Here is a 27,951-nt window from a genome sequence, read left to right as displayed (position 1 = left end):
GCATATCACAGGCCATGTCCACTTAGCGATGTCTTAATTTAAGGACACAGCATAGAATACTAGAGCAGCAGTTATAAAAGAAGGTAGCCATGAGGTCTGCAAAAGTCAGTGTGCCTTAACCCTACCTACCTTACTGGTTTCTGTGTAAAGCACTAAGGAAGGGAAGGTGAATTGGGGGGTGGAGGATGAATTGTGAATTGCAAAAGAGAAATTTAAACATTATTTGCAAATGAAACTTAAAGAATGATTTAACATTTGTTCTGTTTTGTTTTTAAGAATGTGGACTCTATTCTTTCCTTGGTTGGGAGATAAAATAATTTGTACCTTTAATATGTTCTTTTCTTTTATATATATATATTTTCTTTTTTATATATATATTTTATTATTGTATTATTTAATTATTTTATTTTGGCTGGGGGGAGGTAATCAGATTTATTTATTTTTAGAGAAGGTACTGGGGATTGAGCCCAGGATCTCCTGCATGCTAAGCATATGCTCTACCACTTGAGCTATACCCTCCCCACAACAAGCTGTTTTCTGAATGTGCCGGAAAATTGTATCCGCCGGAATGGATTGGTGTTTACGCTTCTCCATGAAACGTGGCTGTGATCAAGAGCTGCCTCTCGTGGGCAGTTCAGCCTGCCAATGTCTAATACATCAGAAAGGGAGAGGAAAAGGAACATGAGGACATATTCAAGAGTGTAACACAGAGTTGGAACCTAATGTGCTAAGCCTGTTGGCTTCCACAAGAGTTCCGCAGGAGGACTGACCGCCGATGTGATTTTTATCTTCGCATCTTTCAGGCAATGACCTTGACATGCAGTACTGTAGCCATGGCTTCCATTGAAAGGCTCTATTTAAAACATCTTTTTCTGAATTACCAAGACAAGAATGGAGCAAACGAAGATGGAAAAAAATAATGACTTTGTCTACAAAGCTGCTCCCTTCAGTTCTCTAAAACTGTTAATACCTAATTAATGACATTCCTATTGTACAAAAATATTGAGAATGCAAATATAATTTCCCAGCTAATTATTTCATTTTATGGAAGTGACACATATGAAGTACATAGTCTTCATAAGAGCCAGCCATTGTGAACTTTCAAGTGGAATGAAGTGCACTTTTCTTGTGACTATTCTGATTAAGTGAAAAATGCCTTCTATATTTATGTGTATAATACTACCTTCTTTTAGAAGATATTTACCATTAAAGTAGGGTAGTGAGATTTAGGTGAGTAAATTATTACTGACATGGAAACCCAAGGAATGTCAAAGGATGTGACCACTAGCAGCTCCAAGGGTCTGGACCATTCCTCTTTTGTTAAACATGGCTCCAGCAGTTGATGTACAGATAGTAGTGGAAGGAACGTCCTTTCACTTTGAAAAACCTTCATACCTCTTCCACTCAAACAACAGAATGTCAAATACCATATTCTCAAGTATTATATTAAACTATAAAATACTGGTGGTTCCTGAGGGAGGGGAGAGGAGACTGAAGAGGGACTCCATGTGATTGGTTGGAAGAGATTCAATGCTTCATTCCACTTTTTTTGAAACTTTTTTTTAAATCTGTTTTTATATATAGTGGCTAACATTTCTAAATCTCAAACTCCCAAATTTATCCCTTCCCACCTCCTTTCCCTGGTAACCATAAGATTGTTTACTATGTCTGCGAGTCTGTTTCTGTTTTGTAGATGAATTCATATTGTCTTTTTTTTCTTTTTTCTTTTTCAGATTCTACATATGAATGATATCATACGGTATTTTTCTTTCTCTTTCTGACTTACTTCACTTATAATGATGATCTCTAGGTCCATCCATGTTGCTGCAAATGGCATTATTTTATTCTTTTTTTATAGCTGAGTAGTATCCCAGTGTATAAATATACCACAACTTCTTTATCCAGTCATCTATCGATGGACATTTAGGTTGCTTCCATGTCTTGGCTATTGTATATAGTGCTGCTATGAGCATTGGGGTGTGTGTATCTTTTCCAATTAGTGTTCTCTCTGGATATATACCCAGAAGTGAGATTGCTGGATCACATGGTAAATCTATTTTTAGTTTTTTGAGGTTTTCCACAATGGCTGCACTAAACTACATTCCCATCAACAATGTAGGAGGGTTCCCTTTTCTCCACACCTTCTCCAGCATTTATCATTCATGGCCTTATGAGTGATGGTGATTCTGACTGGTGTGAGGTGTACCTCTTTATAGTTCTGATTTGCATTTTTCTGATAATTAGTGATATTGAGCATTTTTCCTGTGCTTTTTGGCCACTTGTATGTCTTCATTGGAGAATTGCTTGTTTAGGTCTTCTGCCCATTTTTGGATTGGGTTGTTTATTTTTTTCTTCTTAAGTTGCATGAGCCGTTTGTATATTCAGGAAATTAAGCCTTTGTCAGTCACATCATTTGCAAATATTTTCTCCCATTCTTTAGGTTGTCATTTTGTTTTGCTTCTGGTTTCCTTTGCTGTGCAAAAGCTTGTAAGTTTAATTAAGTCCCATTTGTTTATTTTTGCTCTTATTTCTGTTGCTTGGGTAGACTGCCCTAGGAGAACATGGCTAATTGCTCCATTTCTTTGATTTAAGGATTAACAATTGTAAGGACTGCAATTAGAACTAATAAAGCTTTTCAATAAAAATAAAACTACATCAAATGTACAGTTTTTAAAAACTAACAACAGCCTACAACACCTCACACTTTTGTAGTTAGAATCAAAGTCTACCCAAGTCTAAAGATATGAATACTTCTGGGTCCTCAGCAGTGAGGCCTCGAGTCAGGATGAGAGGCCACTTGGTGTAACCTGTGTGCCTTATTTTGACAGAGGGCTAAACAGGTACCTTTAGGACTGACAGTCTGATTATGTGGTATATTGAATATAGGCTTTCCTCTGGTTTTCCCATTTGGCTAAGTTTTTTTTTTTTAATTATTATTTCTAAAAGCCTTTGGAAATTTGAAGGAAGCTTTTGATAAATTGTTCAGTGCCCGAGTAGAGGCCTCCATGATGCATGTTTGGTGACACCAGTCTTGACTAATCTTTAGCACTCTGGGATCTAGTTTGGAGACCTGGCGATTTCTACTGCCTTTAATTGTTTTGCCTCACACATGAAAATCGATCTTCTGTGTACAGAAAAACTTATGAAGAATTTTAATCAAACAATGTAGTGATCTGTGTTGATACTAATGCAAATAGCTTAACCCAAGTGTAAAATGAATTCCCAGGGACGCTTTGTGTGTGATGACCTTTGTATGTGGACAAACATTGACAACTAATATATGGCACAATTTGTCTCTTTGCCTGGATTTTGGCAAGGATCTTATGGAATATATCAATAACAAGGTGCATTCCAATTTCTAAAATGCTAAAATAGGAGGAAAATGTGATTTTTTTAAGTTAAATTTTAAGGTTATATGTGACTTTGTGTTAACACATACAAAGTAACAGAAGGTGTACAGCTCATAAGATGATTTATTCACTAGTTTTGCAAATGAATAATATACCTATACATATATATATTACATATATATAAAGTTAAAAATTAAAAACTGAAAGAAGATTAAAAATGTGATTCTTATAATCAAGGAAATTTGGTGTTTTTCTGTTGGATTTTACAGTGGCAAAAATACTTCCTAAAATCAGAAAAATAGTATTTAAGCAGCTTATTGGTTCCTGATTTACCTGAGATAGTCCACTTCCCACCCGCTGTCCCACCATAATCACTGGCCTTTCATTCTCAAAGGTGTCATTGGCTTGGGTGGTCATTTATATGGCTGTTCTACGTATTGAGCACCCTTGTTGGCAACACTAACATAACAAGTCTCTAGAGAACTGAATAGTTTGATATACAATATACCTTTGAAAACATATAATAAATTCACTCATATAATCCTCAGAAAAACCCTGTCAAACTGGTCCTTCCTCTGTGGAAGAGGATATGAAGCTTAGTGAGACTAAATGTCCTGCCAAGTCCGTTCAGCTCTCATGTGACAGAACCAGGATCCCAATCCAGATGTCCAGAGCAAACGCATTCTCGTGGGTTTAACAGCAATAATAACAGTAGGAATGATTATCATCAACACCATCATCATCACCTTAAAAATAAAGCTACCACCTGCCCAACAGAGGTTCATAACCATTGTTTGTTCCATGGACCACTTTGGCTTTTGGCGAAAGCAATGACATCTTCTCAAATAATATATTTGAATAGATAAAATAAAATGCATATTATTACAAGCATATGAATTATCTTAAAACACAGTTATCAAAACCTTAAACTCAATATATTATATTGTTATTATTTAAAATGCATAAAATAGTAAGATCTTGTAGTATTATCTAATTATACTGTAATTTCAAAGTAGCAATGAACATAAGGATTATTCTGAGATTCCTGCAACAACTCTAATGTGTTATGAAAATATCTGTGATTTCTCTTGGTGACAAAGTAACAGGTTCTGCTAACACTTCTATGGTTTGTTACTTACATTCATAATGGAAGGAAATTCTGAATTTCAGTTAGAGAGTATTGAAAATAAATGTGTCATTTTCTTCATTCAAATTCACAGACCACCTCCAAATTCATGAACCCCCAGGTACGTCAGATTCAGAACTCCTGCCTTGGAATAAACCTGCAAAATAACTATCATTATCTGCATCTTACAAATGAATAAACTGAGGCTCAGAGTATTTAACTTGCCTAATGTTTTTCACGTAATGGCCAAGAAGACTGCCAAGTGATATTAGCATCTGTACATCACCTCCCAAACTCTCCAGTGGCAATCGCCATTTAAGTGAGAATTGTAGCGTCCACCCGTCTCTGAGCCTGACGCCTCCTTTGGAATCGTTACCCTAATCACTTGCACCTCCTTCCAACACCAGTGATAGCCTTGATGAGGACTGCAGATATCCAAAGGGAGATTGGGGGTGAGGTCTGTGTGCCTGACTAACTGTTTTATTCAGCCTGCCTCAAGCATGTCTAGTGTTCAGTCTCCCCTAAGTGGTCCTGGGGGGCTTTTCAGAGTGACCATTATTTCCGACGTGTTTGATGCTAATTTCTAAACACAGCTATTTTCCTCTGCTGCCTTTATGCAATCACTGCTGCTGCTTAATACTATCCTCAGATGAGGGAGATTGTTTTTTTACACCTCCCTCAGCTCAATATAGGCACCTGCTTGGGTATTTTTCTTGTCTATAATCACTGTAATTCCTTAATCTCTTTTTATCTAAACTATACCTATTAAATTATCTTAACTTTTCTCAGAGCTAAATTGCCTCATCTGTTTATTATTTTTCCTTCATTTTGTCTGAATGCTTTAAAACTTACAAAGTATGCGAAGCAATTGTTAAAGCTCTAAGTGGTCCCAGGGTGCCTTGATTAGTTTCTGTAATTGAGTCTTCCTGACTACACTGTGTGTTATTAGCTTCATACTAACTAGCATAACTAATGCTAGCATAACAAACCTTAGGGTTTCTTTTAAAAATTATTTAATGTTTTAAAAATCCTGTGAATGTGCCCACTTGGCAGTTGAGTTGTTAATGGCTCATCCTCTTCTCCTGTGAATGGTGGCCATTTTATTTTGGCAAATCTTGCCTCTTGGGGTTTCTCATCTTTGGCAGTGAAATGATGATGGCATAGGGTCTGCTCAGGATGTCTTCAGCCTGTTTTCACCTGAGAAGATTACTTTTGCCACACAGCTTCGAGAATTAAGAGTATCTTATTCCATTATTGAAAGAATCTTAGAAGCTTCACTTGTGTTTGGGAAATTGAAGGGGCCATTTTTTTTTTAATCATTGTCACTTTATATAGCCTTCTAGGAAGGATTTATTTTTAGCATTTATAATGGATGTTGTAAAAACTTGTATATTTGAAGAGCTTTATAAAATATACATTAAAGATTCAGCTTTCTACTTTAGTTGTTGAACCCTTTGCTTTCTTAAGAAAATTTAAAAAACAGATCCTGAGAGACTGATGTTGCCTTCACACCAACACTAGCAACGGCATCATCTCTGTCATCTTCGCCAGCACCACTGTCATCCAAAACAGCACCTAGCGACGTGCTTGCAGGGTTACATATACATGTACATATATGTGTTTAAACACAAAAATAGATGTGTTTAATCTTTCAGCACATGTTTATTGAGTGCCTTCTAAGTTCCAGGCACTGTCTTAAACTCTGCCCTCATCTTACTTCCATTCTAATGTATCAAGACTGATGATGTGGATAAAATAAACAAAATGGTATGAGGACAGCTGAGGAGGAAACCAAGACAGGGGACAGAGATGTACGTGGGGAGGAAACGTTCAAATTTTTGTTGGGGGGACAAAAAGGGACTTTGCTGCGGTGGTAACGTTTGAGGCAAGATCTGAAGAAGACAGAGAAGTGAGCTACGTGGGTATCTCTAGGGAAGGTGCTGATGGAGAGTGTATGTGGCATTTGGGGAACAGTGAGGAAGCCAACGTACTGAAAGTGGTACAGGGAAGAGAAAGCAGCGGGACGTGAGGTCACCAGCGTAAAGGAGCCCAGATCATGTCTCGCGGGTTCTCTGAGTGAGATTAGAGCTCTCAGAGGCCTTTGAGCAGACAACTAACCTGATCTGAATTGACAGTCTAAAATGATTGCTCTGGAAACTGGTTTTAGAACAGGCTTAAGGGGAACTGGAACTAAACAAGGCTGAATAATCCACGTGAGAGATGATGGTAACTTGGACCTGGATGGTAGCAGTGGATGGGCTGAGAAGTTGTCAGTCTTCAGGTATATTTTAAGAAAAGAGCCAGCAGGATCTGATGGTGGATTGTATATAGAGTGAGAGAGAAAGAGAGGAGTCAAGTGCAACCCTGCAGTTTGAAGCCTGAGCATCTCAAATGAGAGGAGTTGGGTAGAGGCATAAGGTGGAGATCAGGAGGTCAGCTTTGGACATGTTAAGTTTGAGATACCAGACATCCACCTGGAGAGGTCAAGTACATGGCTTGGTAAAAGACTAGAGTTCAGTGGAGAGATCTAAGAAGCTATATAAGTGGACAACATTATTTGGCTGCTTTGAATGGTACCATTCATTCATTTATTCATTTGACAAATATTATCCAGTGCCTCTTGGCTAGACCCTGGAGGTACACTAATGAGCTAAAAAGAACTCTGTTCTCATTGGAGAACTTTCAGTCAAGGGGCAAACATCATCCTCTTCTATCAATCTCTCTCCCAGTTTTTTTCAGCATCGCCCCCTCTTCTTTGTACATGTCTCTTTCATAAAACTCATTATATTTAATTTAACAGCCAGTTATCATCTTTGCTCTTAAGCTCTGTCCTTTTGTAAAGAACTGGTACTATTTAGTCATGTTTATACACATATTCCGTCATAGGTAAGTTGATAGTATGGTCTGTTATTAAACCATGAAGCATATACTGTGAAGAAAGGAGGCACCATTAATAATCACACCAAGGCAAAGGATGTGAATTGGGACTACCCAGGGCAAACAGGGACATATGGTCATCGTATTTGGTTTCTGTCTCAGTAACTATTAAATAAATACAGTTTACGCCCCAAAGAAACATCTTTACCGAAATGACTTAATATTTTGCTTTTAGCTTTAATTAAGGATCAGTATTTAAGAAATAGTGTTAAGAAAGGTGTTTTTTACCTCTTTGGTAAAACTGTTGTTGGAGACTCTATCCGTTACTTTGTTCTGTGTTCCTCACAGAAAGAGCCATGTCGTAATTCCTCTCAGAATTGACTGCTGGAAAAATCGCTGCTTTTTTTGAGGAGCTGGTGGTATCCTCTCTTTTCCTGGATAATGAGAGTTTCATAATGCATCAGTCTTCCCACTTCCCTTGGCAGCACGAGCTAGAGCTAAGCTACATCCTCAGGCTGCTGTTGGGGTATCATGTCAAATTTTCCCAGTTGTGACTTTCTTTCTCCTCAAGCATTTCTTGAGCGCCCACTATGTAGCTCAGACATGCAGAAATAAAATTAAAAACTGAGGTAGACAGCAAGCTTCCCTGTAAGCTTTGTTACATCTGTCTATCAAACAGCCTGGATATTGTGTTGTTTTTATTCCTAAAAGAAAAAAAAATGTGAATACAGTCATAGTTCCTATATAATATAAACAAAATTCTTATTTCTTTTACCCTATGCTTATGCCATATTTTCAGCTTTCTGCCTCACTGTCATTACCATAGTGACATTTATAGAAGGATCATGTGTTTTCCATAAGTTTAGAGGCTATCCATGGACCTTAGCCAGCTCCAGAGGAGAATTTACTGAGATCTAGAGTGCTTTGAATGACATTGTGAGAAGGATCTCCTGAAAACACAGGTTTAATCTCACGAGAAACCCCCTGTGCACACACAGAGAACGATAGGGCTGGAACGGGATCTCCGGAAGCCGTTTATTCTGTTCCTGTCTCTAGGCAGCATGGTGGCTAAGCCACAATGGGTGTCTGCAATTTTAGGACTAATGTAACCTACCCGAGACTGCCCATGCCCCCGAGCTGCAGCCGGTTTAGCTGTCAAATAAAGATAACTTAAGGCATGCCACCTTGTCATCATCCCTTTCCTGGCTCTCCTTTGGGTCCCCAAGGCTATTCAAAACTGAATGCTGGAGACTGTCAGACATACAAGTCTGGACCTCAGGGTAGACTTGACCAGAAAGTAAAACCTATTCTTGGTTTTGCATGGCAGGGAGAAAGCGCTTTATCTATCATCCAGTCTTGATAGGTGTTTGAGATAAAGCCCTGTGAAGCACCACCCCCCACAGCTCCACCCCTTGAAACGGGAATTTCAGGATCACTGGCAGCGCTGGAAAAGATGATTGTGGCAACGCAGCACATGGTACCATGGGATGATTTCCTTGTGGGAACTTGTTTTGGGCTTACCGCCTGACCAAACAGCATCACCACCATCATCTGTAAAATATTAACATTTCCAGGAGCAGGAAAGTGGTACTGAGATGGATTGCCCAGTGTCAGGGTGGGGTTTACTTCTTTGAAGACTGAACGAAGGAGGCGACATGATTAATTCAAATAGGAGTCTCCTTTTCTCTTCATTTGATTTGGGGATTGCAATGTCACTTTAGGTCAAAACCTAAGACAGTTTACCTAGGTTATGAGAAAATAGAAGTGTTAAAACAAAAAAGAAGCCAAATTTGAGAGGAAGGAGATGTTGAACTTGGGTCTGTATTTGTGAAGAAGTATTGTTTGGAATTTTATAAAAGCAAAGAACACAAACATCACCCTTGTGTTTATATTAGGACGTAAGCATTTGAAAACATGCAGTATGTATTTTAAACACTGTTCTTTTGAATTTTGCATTGCACCCAAAGAATGCTAATGGTTATCAAACTGTTCTTTGGCAGAGTTAGCTGACTCTTAAAAAAAAGAAAAAGAAGTGTGATAAGATGTGATTCTAGCATAAGACAAAGTTATAAATCCTCAGCCCTGAGCAGATATTAATTAATCCAATGATCCTAACCTAGGTTGGTGGAGAACATTTCTCTACATTGCATTATGTCCATTATTACATGGCAATGAATGACTGTTTTCATGGCCCCTATTATATGGACGCTTCTCTTAATTAAGAGAACGGGGTAGGGGTTTACAGATAATATCTGAGCTCATCACTGAGCTTCTCAGCCTCCTCTGTGTGTTTGTCTCCATTGGTGCTGGTTTTCTCAGCAACAAAGCATCCAAGCTCTAGTAGTAGGTTTCTTGCTGCACCCCGTAACCTGGAGGGCGGGTACCTTGTTGCGTGTGCTAACGCGGGCTGAGGGAAAGCAGCACGGCTCTGCTCTGCTGTACCAGCTATAATCAGCTTTTCAGATCTACACTGAGGACGTCCCCAACGACTCACGGCATAGTAAGGAACACGGATGTTTGTGACAACACATTCCTGAGAAGGGGCAGTTCCAACGGCCCTGTGACCCGGCTTATTCATTCCGGTTCCTCTGTGCAGAGACATTTTGTTTTCCCAGCTCTTTGGCCATGTGCTAACGATTAGACAGTGACTCCATAAATGAGGAGAAAAAGCAGTGTCATGGACGGTGGGTGGTTTGTTTTCTTAGTTCTTTATTGGAAACATATGGAGATGTTTATATATAAATAGAAAACAATAGAATACTGCCATCATGCTAGCAGCAGCTAATAGAATTCTACATGAATAGAAATCAAACATGTCTCTACCTATGCCAGGATTCTGGTTTACTGACATCTGCACATCCTGTCTAATTTGGGTTGAAAAGATGTTTTATTATTTTAGGCTTTTTATTCCTAGTTCGAAGGAAATGGTGGAGCAGGATTTTTGTTCTGGTTTTTGTTTCTATTTTCATTCTTCTTTTTGCTTAATCAAATTACTTGATTAGCTGGGACAATAAATTCTGTCCAAGCAGACCTTGTATTGTGATCATGCTAAAAACTTTTTAACTATACACTTGTTTCACTATATTCTTTGCGTTTTTGAATTGAAAGTGAGGACTTGTGGCCCGACAGTTGGAAATAAACTTCAGCAGACAGGGCAGTGGAGGGGTTGAGAGCACAGGCTTGTAGAGGCAGAGCTCTGGGTTTGAACTCTGGCTGTTCCACTGACTAGCTAGGTAAGCTTGGGAAAGTTAGTTAACCTGACTAAACCATGGTTGCTTCGTCTGTGAAATGAGAAATATAATAGCACTCATAGAGTGATTGTGAGCATTACATGGGAAAATCTATAAAGCATTTCACAGTGCCTGGCATGTTGGACGCACTACAAAAATGCTACCTGTCATCATTATGAGCAGCTAACAGAATGGTTTATGTGGAGACCACCCTTGAAAATCTGAGAGGTACTGATGTTTAGCGGTAAGACCAGTAACAGCAAGTATTTATCAAGTGCTAATCGTGCACCAGGCTTTACGATACACTCTTTCTTACAACTCCATGAACTGGGTACCATTATAATCCCCATTTTACAGAGGAAGAAACTGAGAGTTTACACAGACTGCCCAAAGTCACAGAGCCCATGACTGGTTAATCTGAGGATCAAACCAATCTGAATAATCCCAAAGCTGATACTTTTTATCTCTCTGCTAAATGGGCTGCCACATAGTGTAGAGAACCTTTGGAAGCTCCTTTATTTACATTGTTCTTGATGTTCCTGTCAACATCCTGGCATTGCACAGTGCCGTTCACAAACTGTGGGGTGCCCTGTCCATGGGATATCTGTTCATTTGCAGTTGAAGAGGGTCAAGAAGCCCTTAATGCATATTTTGTTAGGCGCCCTGACAAGTTCAGCTCATGCAGTAACTTTCACTTTGGTCTACAAAGGTCTTTTCTTTGAAGATGCTCAAAGCTTCATACGTGCAGGCTCATTGGTCAAGCTTGGAAGAGAATATTTGTCCCAAGCCACAGATGGAGAAGCCAACGGCCAAGGCAGCATGACTTGGGGACAGAGCAAGAGGCCAGTCACTCCCCTGGGCAGCACAGCATGTCAGTTGCTGAGTCCAGAATAGAGAGCGTCCAGAGCTGTGTCCACCGCACCAGGCTGACGGCCAAACTACTACCTAGCTCCACTGTTAACTAAATGTGACACAAGTAGGAGCAAATTGTCCAATTTTCTGTTGAAGGAGGGGGCCTGCCAGAAATACAGGAACCCTCACATTCATTACCCAACTCTGTCTTTATGTGCAGATATATTATTTCTTTTCCCATCTTCACAGGGGAGGGAGAGAATTTGGTGTGGGGGTGCAGCAGGGCACATAAGGGGGACAGGGTTAGGACTGCCAAATTCACGTCAACTTGCTGACCTGGCACCAGTGTGCTAGTTAAACGAGCCCTGAATGTAAGACATTAATGCAAATATTTTGAATATTATTAATTAATATAATTAATTAACGCTATTGATGCTACAGTTGTGCAGCTGTCACATCTGAACGCCGAGGTGGTGCTTTTTATCATAAATGCCTTGAGTCTTTCCCTGAAAATCATCATGAAGACAGAAATTCCTTAGAAGTAAGAGCGGAAATTTGAACAGACTTCTGCTTTGTTAACCGTCTCATCAGCAGTAGCAACAACAAAATGGTATCCCCAGGGCCACTGAGTTCAGTCCTATGAATGTTGGCAACACCCTCCTTTAGAACCTACCTCTGTTCTTGCCCTTGTAACAGCAGTACACTTCCATGGCACTAGTTAGGAAATTGTTGTAAAAACATATCTGTTTTAGAGGGAGAAAAAAGTATGCAACCCTCAAAATGTTGTTGTAAGTGAAAAATCATTCCAATTCAGAACACACATTACTTACTGCTCCATCCTGTGATAGTGATGACAGTGTGGAGTTTGGGAAAGCATAGGATTTCAGACCCAGCTCTACTGTTTGCCAGCTGTGTGATCTTGAGCAAATCACTTGACCTCTCTGATCCTCAGTACCTTTCCTATAAAACAGCATCAACCATAAAACTGCTCTGTCTACTTTACGGGTTATGGAAGAAGATCAAAGAAGGTTGCAAATATGAAAGCTCTCTGAAAGCCCTGTAAAAATGTTATTATTGATTTTCACTAGGTAAGTAATGAGGGTGAGAGCTTAGGAATAACTCAGCCGAGGTACTATTTGTTCAGTCTTGAAGAAGTGAATGGCTCCTGGGAAATAGATGGCCGTGACAGTTTGAAGGACCTTAGACTTGCAAATCTTAGGGCTGGGCGGCAATTTAGCTGTGCACCCTGGTGACAGCCTCTTATATTCTAAGCTCTTGCTGTGACAATATTGGCTGCATGAAATCACTGTAGGCTTTCTCACCAGAGTTTATTGGGAAGAGGTCTACACACTAGGGCCTGGCCGAGGTGCCGGGCACAGAGTGCGGCAGTTGTACGCCAGGGAGAACAGCATTTCACGTGTTGTCCTATTACCTCCCTCCCTGGGGATCCAGCAGATGGAACAACAACAAAATCGGAAACCCAAGACAGACCTGTCAGTTTGACGCCTTTAAGCCTTCGCAGAATTCACAACCAAAATAAGGTAGAGTATCTATTTAGAGGAAAGAGCTGCAGAGACATAAGTCCACAGGGCAGATCTTCTTTCGTCTGAGCGTGGCTAATACCGTCTAGAGACCCCCACCTTGTAAGGGGAATTGTATCTGGTACCAGATGGGCACTTAAGAAAATCAGTTGAAAGAATATTATTGCTGGTAACAGTAATTAAGTAATTTTAACACAGGGTTTTGTATTTCTCTTCATTAAATTAAAAAAAATCTTTCCAAGTCAATTAGAATTTGGCAAATCCCAGCATGAGTAATTTTGCGTCTCAGAACTGTTAGGTAATATGCAGACCAGACCCCAGGTCGGGCAGAGCAACACGTGTTTTGGCAACAACTGGTGAGAAGATAAAGTATTTGATTATTGTTTTTTTGATAACTCCCAAAGAGAAAGCAAAGAAGCAGCAGATATGAACCAGACACTTCTCTCTTTTGTTTAGGCAAACATTTCCAACTACAGCCTTGTGATGGAGTCTGACCTGGGAACCTTCTTACCCTCTGGGCTGCAGTTCACCGGCAAGTGAAAAGGCCAGAGCCATCGTGGAGGAGGTCATGAGCCTTCTGCAGCCCATCAATATCACACAGGTCTTCAGGGCCGGAGAAGGGACAGACATTAACTTCTGGATCGAAGCCGGAGTGCCTGGTAAGAGCAGAGGATGAAGCTGGGGTTCCTTATATACTGCTGGCGATTTAAAATAAAATTTCTATTCTAACATGCCACAGTGGATACTGATAGGTGAGTTAATACATGGAAACCCTTGACTTTATTTTTTATTGAAGTATAGTTGATTTACAGTGCTGTATTAGTCTCAGGTGTACAGCAAAGTGATTCAGTTATACATATATATATATATATATATATATATATATATATATGTATTCTTTTCCATTATAGAATAGAAAATATTGAATATAGTTCCCTATGCTATACAGTAGGTCCTTGTTGTTTATCTATTTTATATATATATCTAAAAATCCCAAACTCCTGATTTATCCCTCCCTGCCCCTTTCCCCTTTGGTATCAATAATTTTGTTTTCTATGTCTGTGAGTTTGCTTCTGCTTTGTAAATAAGTTCATTTGTATCGATTTTTTTTTTCGATTCCACATATAAGTGATACCATGTGGTATTTGTCTTTCTCTGACTTGCCTGACTTAGTATGATAATCTCTAGATCCACCCACGTTGCTGCATATGGCATTATTTCATTCTTTTCTGTATGACAGAAGTATTCCTTTGCATATACACCACATCTTTATCCATCACCTGTTGACGGATGCTTAAGTTGCTTCCATGTCTTGGCAATTGTAAATAGTGCTGCTATGAACATTGAGGTGCATGTATCTTTTCAAGTTAGATTTTCATCTTGGAAACCCTTAGCTTTTGTCTACAAGATATAATCTGATAATTTCCAAAATTGGGGTAATAATACTCTCTGTATTTGTTTACCCATCTATCTTCTCTTTCTAAAATGTAAGTTACTCGCTCCAAGAGATCATGATTTAATGATTCTGGGGCTGGGCCTAGAAATCATTTTTTTAAAATAGGTATTGTAGCACAAGTGACCTCCTGACCAAAATAGAAGAAATAGAGTACAAGGCAATTATTACTACCAACATCTTTCTAGTTTCAGTCCTGTGCTAGGGGATCTTCTCTGACCCAAGTAATTCCCTACCCAAAACCACGATATCTGAAATTTTACCATTAGAGATTTATTCTTTGAGATTGAGTATTTGTTGCTCATAGTTTTTCCTAATGCAAAGACTACTGTAAGAGGCTGGACATAAACAAATTTACCTGATCAGTGATTCATCAGGTTGATATTTTTAAGACAAGTCCTTGGCAGGGATAAAGTTATGTAATAGGAGTAGGCCTGGGATGGTTGCAGGACTAAAAAGGGGAACAGTCTTAAAGAAGACAAACTTACACTGCTTCCCAAATTTGCCCTAGACTGGCCATGGGAAAGGGTTACTGATATTAGACCTCTATGACCTGAGGTTGTTCCCTCAGCACTGTTATATCCATAATCAAAAACATTGTTAGAAGATCCATTTGCAAATTATTCTGTATTTGTATCATGCAAACAGGAAGTCCAGCTTTTGAATAGTTTCCAGAACCACTTCTATAGGTACAAAACATTTCACAGGTTTGAGATGAAAGTGTCTCTCTAGATCCATCCCACCCCAGCTTTTTATTTTTTCAGCCTGCAAAATAGCATACTGCATGGATTTAAGATTTTTAAAAAGCTCACTCTTGAGATATTATAGATTATTTAAAACATATTTTAGATTTTAAGGTTTGTAATAATCTTTCACAACAAAAAATAGAAGGAGCTTGTCTTTATTCTAAGGCAAGGACCTAAATTCTTTGCAACGGCTTGTGTATATTTTAACCCCATTTTGAAATATCTTAAAACAACATTTCTGTTTTCAGTGCTGTGCATCTTCTGGTCAGCCCCGAGACTCTCTACCTGCATGTCCTTTTTAATCACTATCAAAGCCTAGGGGAAGGGAGTTTGCCCTTTAAGTTGTATAAAATGATTTTGTTGAGTTTTAGATTTTTCTTGACCCTGAAATCTTTTAACAAGAATCTTCCTAAAATTTGAGAAAAGCTAAGTAAATTTGCTGGGAGTTAGATGACAGATTGTGGGTGAATTAGAGTGGAGACTCGGGGAGGTAAGAGGGGAGGTGAGGAGCTGAAACTAAAGACAGAAGTAGAATTTTAAAATGTATACTCCATCCTGCCAGGTATTTTTTGCTTTTGTTGCATCACATAAGTGGTAATCAGCTCTAGCGTCATTCCTTCCATGCAATACTCCGTAAGAGCAGCTCTGTTTGGAATTAACAAGTGGATTTGACTGTCTCCATAAAGATAAAGAGGCCTTTCCTCTTGCCACGGTGGAGTGGAGAATTTATGGTTGCTTAAGAATTAATGTGAGTATAATTTATTACGCTCCTGCTAGTTATCAGACACCCAGTTAGACTTTTTCAAACGCTGTCTGTTTTTACCTGTACAACCATCCTAAGAGGAAGGTGCAATTATTCCTACTCTGCAGATGAAGAGACAGATTTAGAGGGACTAAGTGACCTGCCCAAGTCTACCCTGCTCTTAAGTGCAGAAGTCACCCTGAGAACAGGCCACTTGGGTTTCAAGGCTGGTGGCCCTTTTCCCACAATATGCAACAACATAGGGGCGTCTGGAATGCTGAGATGGTCTTCCAAATCTATGGCAGTGTCTGAAATGTTTATCTTACTCAGCTCTTGCTTATGCAAAGGATTTCAGTTCATTCTTGCTCCAGAATAATTTACCCCTGGGGAAAGGAGTTTGTTATTGTAAATAACTACTTATTTCTTCTCACATTCTTTGTTCCACTCCCCTTTCTGTCTCTGCAGGTCAGGAAGGTTTATATAAACCCGGTAGTTCATTTAGACTGCAACGAATGTTTCCTAGAATTCTTTTTTATTTCCTTTAGAGTATTGTAAGACGGAACCAAACTATTACTACTTTCCCCTATAATTATTGAGCTAACTTTTGATGTTTCAAGTTTGGACACTTCCTAGAAGAAATAATGGGACAGTTTATAACTTTTGTTACCCATTGAAACTATCAGAAACTTTAGAAAAAGATGAAGAATCGTAGTTAATCTGAAAAAGAAAAGAAAAATATGCTAGTTTTGTGTACTCTAAATTCTTGAAGATATGGCAAATTACAGTAAGTTAAACCTAAAGATAGGACTCAAAATACTAATTAAGTTATTATTTAAATAACTGCTCCCCTAATTTTGAACAACTAATGAGAAATATTTCCAAACGCCATCCTTCCTTTCTTCTTTCCCTTTTTCTTATTCTTTTTTCCATTGAATTAACAAATATTTATTGTGCCCTTCCATGTTTTGGGCCTGTCAAATTTCTGTGGTCTGATGGCTGGGCCACAGTTTTTAATGTTTCATGTATACTCAATATTAAAATACTAATTCAGAGCACAGATGGAATTCAAATTCAACATGATTTTCATTAATTATAGAAGCCAGAGAGAACAATTTATGAAATCGTCTTTAGGAGAGATGACACTCTTTATCTATCTAGGTGATGTCCATGTGGACAGGATAACTCACATAAATATAAGGCTCTGGGGGGAGGAAGTTTAAAAAATAACGTCTAGATGTATTTTCCACATGAACTCCCTGTCCCAGGTCCCATGTCTACCTCCTTCCTATTTTTCTCCTCCAAGTCCTAGATGCTCTTTCGGGTTCACTCCGTATTCATCAGTGTCTGCGAATCCTTCTTTCACAGCCCCCGGTGCTCTGTTGCTTTTCCGAATTTCTAAAACACTTCTGTAGCCTGCAGTCTGGCACTTGAATTACACACTAACATCGTTCTTGGGTTACTAGGAGTTTATATGCATCCTGCTTCCTAGACTCAGTGATCAATTTTTTGAGGTTAACATTTCTATATCTTTGCCTCCTCTGTAGCTCTTAATTTTGGGAAACATTTAAATTCTTGTAAATCTGACAAGAACAAAAAAAACGAAAACATAGACATAGTTGTTTTCTCGACAAGCTTTGGATCTCTCAGCTTAAGAGTATGGAAAAATAAAGGATGTTGAGAAAAAAAGACATAAAAGAAAAAATACTGGAAGAATGACATAAATTAAGGAGGCTAGAGCAATTAAGATTATTTCTCTTAAAGGAGTAAAGACTGAGAGAAGATGTTGAATAATATCGTCTAACACTTTAATGATTCTCATACATAAAATAGTAAACAGTTGTTCCCTGGCTCTTTCAAAGATAGTACAAGAGCATGATTCAAAGTGGTCCAAGAGGGATTTAGGTTAATCTGTATTCACTCCAGACAGCAAAGAGGCTTTAAATCTTAAATTTTTGCCTAATTCTCTAATTAAAATTTCCAGGTTAGAATGAGAAGAGTCTATTTCATTCTGGACAGGTCACAAGTAAGATATAATTCATGGTTCTCAGATGTCCTTAAATGCATCCTTCTTGAACACTTTTCTTTAGAAACTTCTATAAAATATACACTAATGAAAAAAATTAGATACTCTTTTAACGTGACCTGTGGGAGTGAGCCTGCCCTTATCTCATACCTCCCAATAAGATTTTCTCCTCTGCTTCAGAATCTGAGAGTCAACCTTTTACTGATGATATTGGCAAGTGGTAGACAACGTGCTGGAAAGAATTAATGTGTGTCCTGACTTCACAACTTTGAACAGCATGTGCTATCTTAGGCATATGATGTAATTTTTCTCAGCCTCATGCATTTATTATTAAGAATTCTTATTACCCATCTGCTGTATGGAACAATAGTAAAGAAGAGAGACAAGATTTGTATTCTCACAATGTATACGGTCTAGTGAGTGAGACTTGCTTATCTCATATGCAAGACAGGCATGGTCACCACTGCACCCCACCCCCCATGCATTCCTCCTCCTCTGTCCCCATCTCACTGACTGGCACCACCTTCCGGAAACCACACAATCATCCAGAACATACAATCGAATACTCCCCAAGTCCTGTTTACTCCAAATCCTTCCAATTTTTAAAACGTATTCCCTTCTGTCTAAGCCACTCATTAGTACTCACCGATTTTCCCATAGCAGCCTCCTACTAACATCTCAGCCTGCGTGCCTCGTTCCCTTTCCTCTGCTTGGCTCACTGCTTCCAAAGTGAACCTTCTAAATGGAAAGTCAGTCTATCAGTTGGGATGCTTTGGGCTGCAACATAACACAGAAGACCATACTTAGACTGGCAGCAAGGGGATTTTCACATTCATTTTGAAAGAGAACTTTGGAGCTGGTGGTTACGGAAAGCTTGATTTAGTCATCAACCACATCAAGGACTTTGGGTCTTGACATCTTCTCACTTTGCCTACCTCAGCGTGTTGCCTTTTGTCTTCAGGCTTGTCCCCTCATTGGCTGCAGTTGTTCCAGGCAACAAGTTCTCACACTTCGTGCAAGAGTGGAAGAGAGAATGTCCACAAAGGGCAGCTCTTTTTAACAGTGAGGCAGTCCCAAAGCAGCTTTTTCCTGTTTCACTGGCCAAATGTGTTAACACGTGACTGTGGCCAAATCAGGCAGTGATAAAGGAGTGGAATTCCCAAGACCGGCTTAGATTGATTAAATTTTACTTCCTGGGCCTAGGATGGGGCCCAGTCTCCACTGAAAACGTAGGCCCCTGATGTGTGGGGAAAATTGGCGTTCTTTAGAAAGACGATGGGATTTCCACTGGTAAGCAGCTGAGAGTGGCAGCATGCCTGATCATCTCTCCTCCTTGCTTAAAATCCGTTGGTGTCTCCCCATTGTCTTCAGAGTATCACGTTCTGTCCACCCGGGGCTGGTGTGCAGCCTCCTCTCTCATGGCTGCCCTACGGCTTTGCATCCTTCTCTCGTTCATGCAAGGCTCGCTCCCTGAAGTCCTGGTGCACCCTGTGCTCTCGGCTTCCTCGCCATCGTCCTGCCCGGTTCTGCCTTCAGCAGCGGCCAGTTCCTCCTCACCCGTGGTTCAGCTCCTTGCTCCTCTCTCACAAGCCCTCCTTGATCGCCAGCGGTCTGGGTGAGTGACCGTGGGGATGTGCCCGCAACACCCCGTTCACCTCCCCTCGTGGCGCTTACCCTTTAAGAACTGTCACTGATGATGGATTCCTCGTAATTCCCAGAGCCTGAGAAGTGCCTGGCCATTGACAAAACATGCTGATCAAATGCCGAAGCACTAGGGTCTGGGTTTGTAGGAAGAGGAGAATATGAGAGAGCTGGGAAGCTGTAATAGCAGAACCATAGTTATGATGACTTTAGTGATAGCTTTGCTTCGCTGAGCTGTCCTCTTTTCTTACATATTGTTTTTAAAATCACATTTTAACTTCTTTCATCTTTTTATAGTAGTTCAAACTCTATATTGAAGTACCAAATATGCAGATAACTCGGAATTTCATATGTTTTCCATCTTGCTGCTTTCTGATACCTGATATGGCACTAAGTGGAGCTATATTAAAGTTTGTCATCGCTACACTTCCAAAGGCCGTTCTTCTAAAAGTTTCCAAGGGAGGAGAAGATCAGGACGCAAGTAGGAATGTAGTTTGAAAAGTCAGCCTCTGGACCCGGATCCCTGTTTTCCAGTCCCCAGGTGTAGCAGTGCAGTACAGCAGTTGTCTGTCCCCTGGTGCCCCTAGTTAAAAGATGGCTCCTTTATGGAAAAAACAAAAAACAAAAAACTCCATGCCATTGATGTTTGAGAGACTGATGCCGCATGGTGACCTCAGCCCCCTGGGAACATGAAAAGGGCACTCCCTGGTTTGTGACTATGGCCCTCATTTAAATAGCCTGGCAGTTTTGTTCCGTCGCCATGCCTGTCTTCAGTGCCTGCTGCAAACCAGGCACTCTAGACACTAAGGACAGAGCATGAAAAGGGCTTAGCAGCTCTCTTCTCTTGTGGAGTTTACATTCTGGTGGGGGATGGGGAGAGGGCAGGGGGAGGAGACAGGCTATAACAAAGGAATCAAGAACGAAGTAAAACGAGAGTGATAAGGGGGTTTCAGAGAATTATAGCAGGTGACTACCTCTCACCTGTAACTCAGGTGGGTCAGAGCCCCTGCTTTACTGTTCGTCAGCTGGTGTGTGTGACACCCACAGCAACGCCACACTACCGGGCATCGCTTCTCAGGACGGCGAATAACGACAGCTAGCAGAATAGGCTTCTTCTGTGCTTCCCTCTTGTAGTAGACCTGCTGCAGCTCGAGAGAAGCTGCCGGGTACCTTGACCAGAGCAGGCCTGGCTCATGCCCTCTAGTATGACTGCCTGTAGCCTAGAAGGAGTGGAGGGCACTTCTACCACCAGGCAGTTAGCCGTGCGCTGCCTTAGGAAGTCGCTTCTGTTGTTGTCTGGTCTGTTATTTGAAGCACACGCTTTCGCTTTAAAGTTAATATACTTTGTATTTTGTCTCCTTAACTGAATTGAAAACCAAGAGAGTATTTTTTGCAGGCTTATATACCCAAGACCCATAATGACCTGGAGCACAATAGGTTTCCAATAAATGTTTACTGAGCAGATGCATTTGATTTGAAGATGAACGCACAGAAGAGTTAAGTGATAGTATAAGGAAGTTTGGGTCTAGCAGCAAGGTAAACAACACATGCAGAATAGTTGTGGGAACTCATAGGGTGGAAGACAGGAAAGGCCTGGAAGAGGTGAACTTGAGCTGGATACTGGCGTATCTGTAGTGTCAGAATGGACCAAGGGGCAGAGAAGGGCCCTCCTGGTGACAGAAGTTGTGTGAACAAAGGCAAATGTCCCCACTGGGGATGGTGGGGAGGATGGCTTCCCAGGGCAAAGGAATCTTCTTGGAGAGCAGTGGACGGTAAGGACAGTTCCGTATCTCTGAGCCAGATGAAGAAGAGGCATAAACTTCAGGAGGAAACTTGTAGTTGATGCAACATCACGGGAAGTATTCAGTAGAAGATGAGAGCAGGGTTTTAGAAGAGAATACATAAGACTCAGGCCAGGGGACACAGGTCACACTCAAGTAGGAGGATAAGACCTGGAGTGAGAATGGAGCTTGAGGAAGTAGCAGTTTACAAACAATCCCTTTAGAAAATCAGAGGACAGTGCTAAATTATTGCTCTACTTTCTGCACAGTAGTGACCCAATAAGCCACTAGGACTTAAAATTCTCCATCTACTATTTCCCGTGCCTGCTAATAATGTAGCCTGGAAAACTTTCACTTCCGTTAACTGCCCCTTTCAAGGTCTCAGAGTTAGTTCTTCTGGTTTCCCTTTCCTATGCACTTGACTTCCCATCAGTTTCACTTAATGCTTTACAAATACTCTAACTGACCCCTTATGTAACACTTCATTCAGCAGGTAGCTCTGTTATGTATAAATTATGGAGGATGCAAAAATAAGACATGGAATCTTTTCTCTAGGGGCTCACAATGGAGGACTGACTGTGATTTGGGGTTTACTTAATAATCATGAAGACAAGAAGGAAGACTTCATCATGGGAAACTAAATAAAGCTGCACTGAAATTTTGTAAGAAAATAATCTGACATTACCTGAAAGCCAATAGAGTTTAGGAAGTATGATTTCAAAATATATTTCCTCCTTGTCAGATGTGTGAACTCTGTCTGTCCCTACTTCAAGTGATGAGAGCCTGTAAAATTCAGTAGGGCCTGTCATACTAGGTAATTTTAAATATGGTTGAAAATTTTTTATTACAGAAAATTTCAAACATATGCAAAAGTAAAAAGAATAGTCTAAGGAACTCCTGTATACTCATCGCTCAGGAATTTTTCATCAATGGGCAGTTTTATTTCATTTATACCCCAATCACTCCTCTACACCAAGATTATTTTGAAGGAAATGCCCAACAGAATATACTTTATATCATTTAATTTGTAAGTATTTTAATTTGTAACCCTAAAAGGTAAGGAGATATATATATATATATTTACAAATATATATATATTTACAAATATATGTATATAAATATATATATATATTTACAAAAATAAATATTAAAAAGGTAAGGAGGTGTATATACATAAATATTTTCAGAAGAAGAATAATATTGTAGTCATATTATTCCTCTTAAATATCTTAGAATAATTTCTTGATATCATATCCTATGTATGTCCAGTTTTCAAATGTTTCCAGTTTCCTCTAAGCTGTATTTTCTTCTACAGTTTTCTTGTTTAAAGCAGGATTCCAGTAAGGTTCAAACAATGCAATTGGTTGATGTGGTTGATGTCTCTTAAGTCTCTTCTGATCCGTGGGTTCCACCTTCATCTTTCTTGCCGCTTGTCTGTTGCAGAAACCAAGTAATCAGTCCCATGGGATTTCCTACAGCCTGGTTTTAGGTGATTCCCTTCCCGCGGAATCAGTTAACATGTTCCCACTCTCTCATATTTCCTGTGAATTGGTAGTTAAATCTAGAGGCTTGATCTGATTCAAGTTTGATTTTTTCTTTTTTTTACTTTTTTTTGGAAAAAATACTTCTTAGGTATTGTCGTTTATTTCCACTGTGAGTAATGTCTAGCTTTCTCTTTTTATGATGTGAAGTCATTGAAGATTATTGCCTAGGTCTGTTATTTCATTGCAGGTTGCAAAATGATGATTTTGATTATTAGTTGAAATAATTCTCTAAAAAAAAAAACTTTCCCCCCATTGACTATCTGATTACCCTGAGGTACTTTTGCATAAGAAAAGTAGGATAAATGCTTCAGTCTTTCCCTTTATTTACCTATTTTTACAATTATTGGTTGATCCGCTAGTATCCTCCAAAGATAACTAAATTGGGTTGATTTTTCCCATCTTATTTATTAATGGATCTAAAATATATAGACGTGCTTTATTCTGTTGTAGTAGTTATGCTTATTAATGCTCAAATTATCCTACTTTTGGCCAATGAGAGCCTCTTTCAACTGGTTCCTGAGTCCTTTTGACACACCCTTGTAGTCACTGACAGTGTCCTAGATTTCTGACATGACGGTGTTCCCGGCTGTCTTGTATATTTCCTATTCCTGATCTGGAATCAACTATCTCTCCAAAGAGCTCCAGTTTCTTCTACGAGGTCATGGAGTTGAGAGGCCACAGTCTGAACACTAAGTATGCTCATTGGTACTGGCCTGGTCATTGCTTCTAAGCCTTTTTAGTGAATAGAACTAGAATTTCTTTTTCTCTAAAGAAAAAAGATAGTACGAATTATATATTTTCATTTTAAGTTCAGGACTCCAAAGCTGTACTTTACCTCAGTGGTGTTATGTCTGTATCTCCTTTTTCCTTTGCCAGAAATCCTGGTTCCTAGTAAACAACAGAACCGCTCATTTGCTTCACCCCACAGCATGCACAGTGGTCTCAGAATAACAACACCGCATGATCAACAATGGCGTGATTATTAAAAATAGTTTGTTTACTGCAGGTCATTGTTTGTCTTTGGGATATATATTCCACTAGATACATATAAATTTCTGTTAACCTGCAATGCAATTTACCCTGAACATGATATTTCCATCCTTCATATTTTTGTCTTAAAATTCACAACTACTGATTTCTAAAATGTTTAAATGCTCTTTATAATTTTTCTTTATAAAATGAGAAAGAGGTTACAGGTAGGAATAATTATGAGACTTACTAAAATAATTACCTTGGAGTGTCACAGCTGGATCCTCAAGGTGTATATTGCCTGTTCTTAGTAGATCTGATTCAGACAGTTTTACAATTTCATTCATTCATTGAAGAAGTGTCTAGTAAGTGCTGTATGGCATTCAGGCAAGAGGAATAAAGAGGGAATTTAATATGTGTGGAGTGAATATTGTGTGTCAAGTATTATTTTAGCTGCTTTACATGCATTAGCTTATATAATTTTCTAAGAACATTTTAAAGTATACATTATTAGTCTGTAAACAATTTTCAAATGAGGCAGTTGGGGCTCAGGGAGTTTCCTTTGTCCAAAGTCACAAAGATATTAAGTGGAAAAGCCAAAATTAACATATTGATTGGCCTGTTTTATTCCAACGTCATTTATAAAGTACACTCTTCATCCTCAAGGAGTTAATGGAGGGTTTAGACACAGGAAGAAAAAGTGCAACAGGAGTTCAGGCAAGAGAGGAATTAAATTCATGGAGCATCACAAGAGAGGTGGCACTTCACCTGATTGTCAAGAAATAACAGAATTCTGTTGAAAGGAGAGGGAGTGCGTTCCATCTGCAAAGATGGGGATACACACAACTGCATAGGTAAGAAGGCACAATGGGTTCTTGAAATGATGAGTAGTCTGGTTTGGCCAAAGTCTAGTTTAATATAGGGAAACAGAGGTAAAACTGAAAAGGTCCCATGGGACCCCCAGTTGGAACCTGAATGCCATTCTTGGGATTTGGGACAGCCAGAGGCTTCTGAGTTCTGAACAGGCATGAGATATCCTGGGGCTCGATCCCAGCCCCTGAGAGGGCTCCATCTAAGCCACGTCATCTCCTCTGGGATTCAAAGCCCAGCTTCAGCGATCCACATGTCTCACGGGTTGGGCTGCATGTCTTCCAGCAGTTTCTCACTAAAATTGCCCTTTGGTGGATTGTTTTGCTACTTGACGTTTTGCAAAAGTAAACCGTACAGTGGGAGAGACAGAGTAGTCCCACAGAACACTGCTCTGTGACTGGCGCTGGTTGCGGGAATACTAAGGTATCAACGGTGAGGTCTGACTGCAGTGCAACATACTCACAGCTACTTGCTGAAACTTCTTCGAGTCAGAGAAGTCTTAGAGTATTATGACAGCTCATCCATTTCCTATGAGAGCTCTACTAAAAATATGCTTATCAATTTAGCGACTTTAATAAGCATAGGATTATGGAAACAACAGGAAAAAACATCACCGTTCAAGAGACTTTGGTAAAAACTGAGTTCAAATTAGGTAAGAACTTTTTACTATAGATGTGAGTTGTATCTCAGTTGTGTACAATAGACTCCTTAGTTTGGGTAATTTCATTGGCTTGAGATCCTTCCTTTGCTCAGTATGAAGGTTCAAAAATGACCGCTTACCCTGGTGTCTTTGCACATTCCCCTCATGGGGATTTCCAACATCGTGAATTAAGTCTTCCTACCATCTCATTTTTATAAGAAAGTGAGAGATTGCATAATTCATGGTAACTAAACTTTCTTTTACAACATGACATTTGCTATCTTAATTGTCCTTCCAGCTCATAATGTGTAAATCAAATATTTGAGCTCTGTGAAATCTATTAGTTATGGATCTTTTGCGACCTGAGTGAGCCGTTGCCTATAATAGAACTGGTTATGAAGTATTTTCTTTTTTCCTTTCCTTCCTTCCTTCCTTCTTTCCTTCCTTCCTTCCTTCTTTCCTTTCTTCCTTCTTTTCTTTCCTGTTACAGTGGCTGAAATAGTCTCCTGGCAGTTGAGAGAACAGAATCTCATGCAGAGATAGGCATGGCCTTCCTCAATATCCAAAACTATCCAGTTGTGAAAGGTTTAAACCTAAGTGAAAATGTTTGCCGGACACAGCTTTACAAAATCCACAATTTTTGCAGAAATTATTATTAATATTATTGACATCATATTTAAAGAATGAAGGTGCTCACAGATATCATTCCAATATCTTTAGTCAGTGCTGTAGTGCAAAGTGCAAGTAGAGAGGTCAGTGATTCCACGCTCTCTATTCCTAAAAGGTTTTATCTGAGACATCCAGTTATCTGAGATAATTGTAGTCACTGGCATGTTAACTTCAATTGCTTTCATTTTTCATTTTGTGTTAGTGTAGACCCAAGCTAAACCCATATAAACCCAAGATATGTGTGCAAGTTACAGTTGTGGTTTGCACCCTTGACTGAACTTTAAAATCACCTGGGGGATTTTAAATACAAACATATCAACACTGAGGCCCCACCCCCAAAGATTCAGACTTAACTGGTCTGGCGGCAGGGCCACACTTGCACAATTTCATAGAGTGCCATTTACCAAGAACATATTTATCTCAGGGCCCTAGCCTCCTGGAGCAAAGTTCAGTGTGTTCCATGTGACAGGTGCCCTGCTGTGCTTGTGCAAACTTGGAGGCCTGGAGAGAGGGCCTGAGCACACCTGGTTTCAGAAGCTCCCCAGGCAATTCTAGTGCAGCCAGAATTGAGAACCCTTTTGAGGTGAAACATAGCTTAGATGTTAAGAGCATGGATTTAGGAGCGTGTAAAAATGGATTCCAAATCTTGTTCTACCACTCTGTAGCTGTGGTGACCTTAGGAAAGTCATTTCACCTCTTGCAACTTCAATTTCTTCATAAATTAAATGGTGATAATGATGCCTGCCTCACGAGATTATATTGAAGCAAAAATGAAGAAAATCCAAGTGAAATGCTTAGCACAAAGTTAACTCTCAAGAAGCCACTGTTATTATTTCAGTTATGAAAGCATGATTTCTGTATTAGTACAGACTCCTTCAGGACAAAGTGCAGGAATCCCACTCAGGTGGCACAGCAAAGATGGAAGAGCAAAGATGGAAGAGAACTGAAGCAAACCGCAAGGAGAGCAGGGCTGCGCTTGGCCTCACAGACGCCGGCTTTTGCATGCTGTTAGGATATATATTCTCACTCTCTCCCTCGTGCTCATTTCACCTTCTTTCATGGGACCTTCATTCTCATAAGCCAGCTGTCCCCTTAGAGGCTGAACTGTAACCTTAGGCAGCTCAAAGTTCAAGATTTACGTCTTTACAGCCTCTTATCAAGCACAGAAGAGCCAAGTAATTCATCACATCCAGCTCAGTTGGGAAAATCACAGTGGCCTAGCCTGGCTCCTCTGTTCCTCCCTGTGGTCAAGATGTGTAGTCCTTAAAGCGGGGAGAAGCGGTCATGAGCACATGAACACAGTAACCGCCTTTACTTTCACTGTTGAGATCTGATTCAAAATATATAACATATGTAAGCCCTCTACCATCTAGGTTCTATTCGCAGATAAGAAAGGACAGCAGGACAGTCCCAGACGCAATAAAGAAATACCCTGGATTTGTGACACCTACTCATTCAGCTCTTCATGACCTAAGATGAGTTTAGGGCAAGAAAAGCATTTATTAGCCTTTCTGGCCCAGCTTACCCGAGACCCTCAGGTGAACAGACAGATGCAGAGCTGCGTAAATTGATGCCACGCTCCCGGCAGTTCTCACAGTCTGTCACCTGAAGGGTCCTCTCCTCCCACACCCACCCCACATCTCTCCTTACTGTACAAATGGGAAACTGAGCAGAGTTATCTATAGGAACACATTCTACAGCTGCACTGGGTATTTGTCCAAGAAGAAGGCAACAAGGAACAACATCACGAAAGTCTGAATTGTCCTAGCCACTTAGCTGACTCTTGTGGTTGGAGAGGCAGCAAGAGCCAGAGAAGAGGAACAGGACCCATAGCTTAACAGCAGCGTGCTTCTGACAAGTCACTTAACTCCCCTGAGCTTCAGTGTCCTGATCTGTG

The 27,951-nt window shown here is 39.9% G+C and overlaps 1 protein-coding gene across 1 annotated transcript in view; it reads left to right on the top strand.

The window, feature by feature from the left end:
* The window catches only part of CPQ (carboxypeptidase Q), a 389,854-nt gene that overhangs the window by 316,676 nt on the left and 45,227 nt on the right, over positions 1-27,951 (top strand). Inside the window, 2 exon segments of the mRNA XM_032468179.1 lie at positions 13,433-13,510; positions 13,512-13,635. Of these exon segments, the coding sequence (XP_032324070.1) occupies positions 13,433-13,510; positions 13,512-13,635 (202 nt within the window).

Source organism: Camelus ferus, chromosome 25 (assembly GCF_009834535.1).
Source record: "Camelus ferus isolate YT-003-E chromosome 25, BCGSAC_Cfer_1.0, whole genome shotgun sequence".
In the NCBI taxonomy this organism is placed as follows: Eukaryota; Metazoa; Chordata; class Mammalia; order Artiodactyla; family Camelidae; genus Camelus; species Camelus ferus.
The sequence above is the reverse complement of the archived record's forward strand: the minus strand, read 5'-3'. Positions and strand labels throughout refer to the sequence as shown.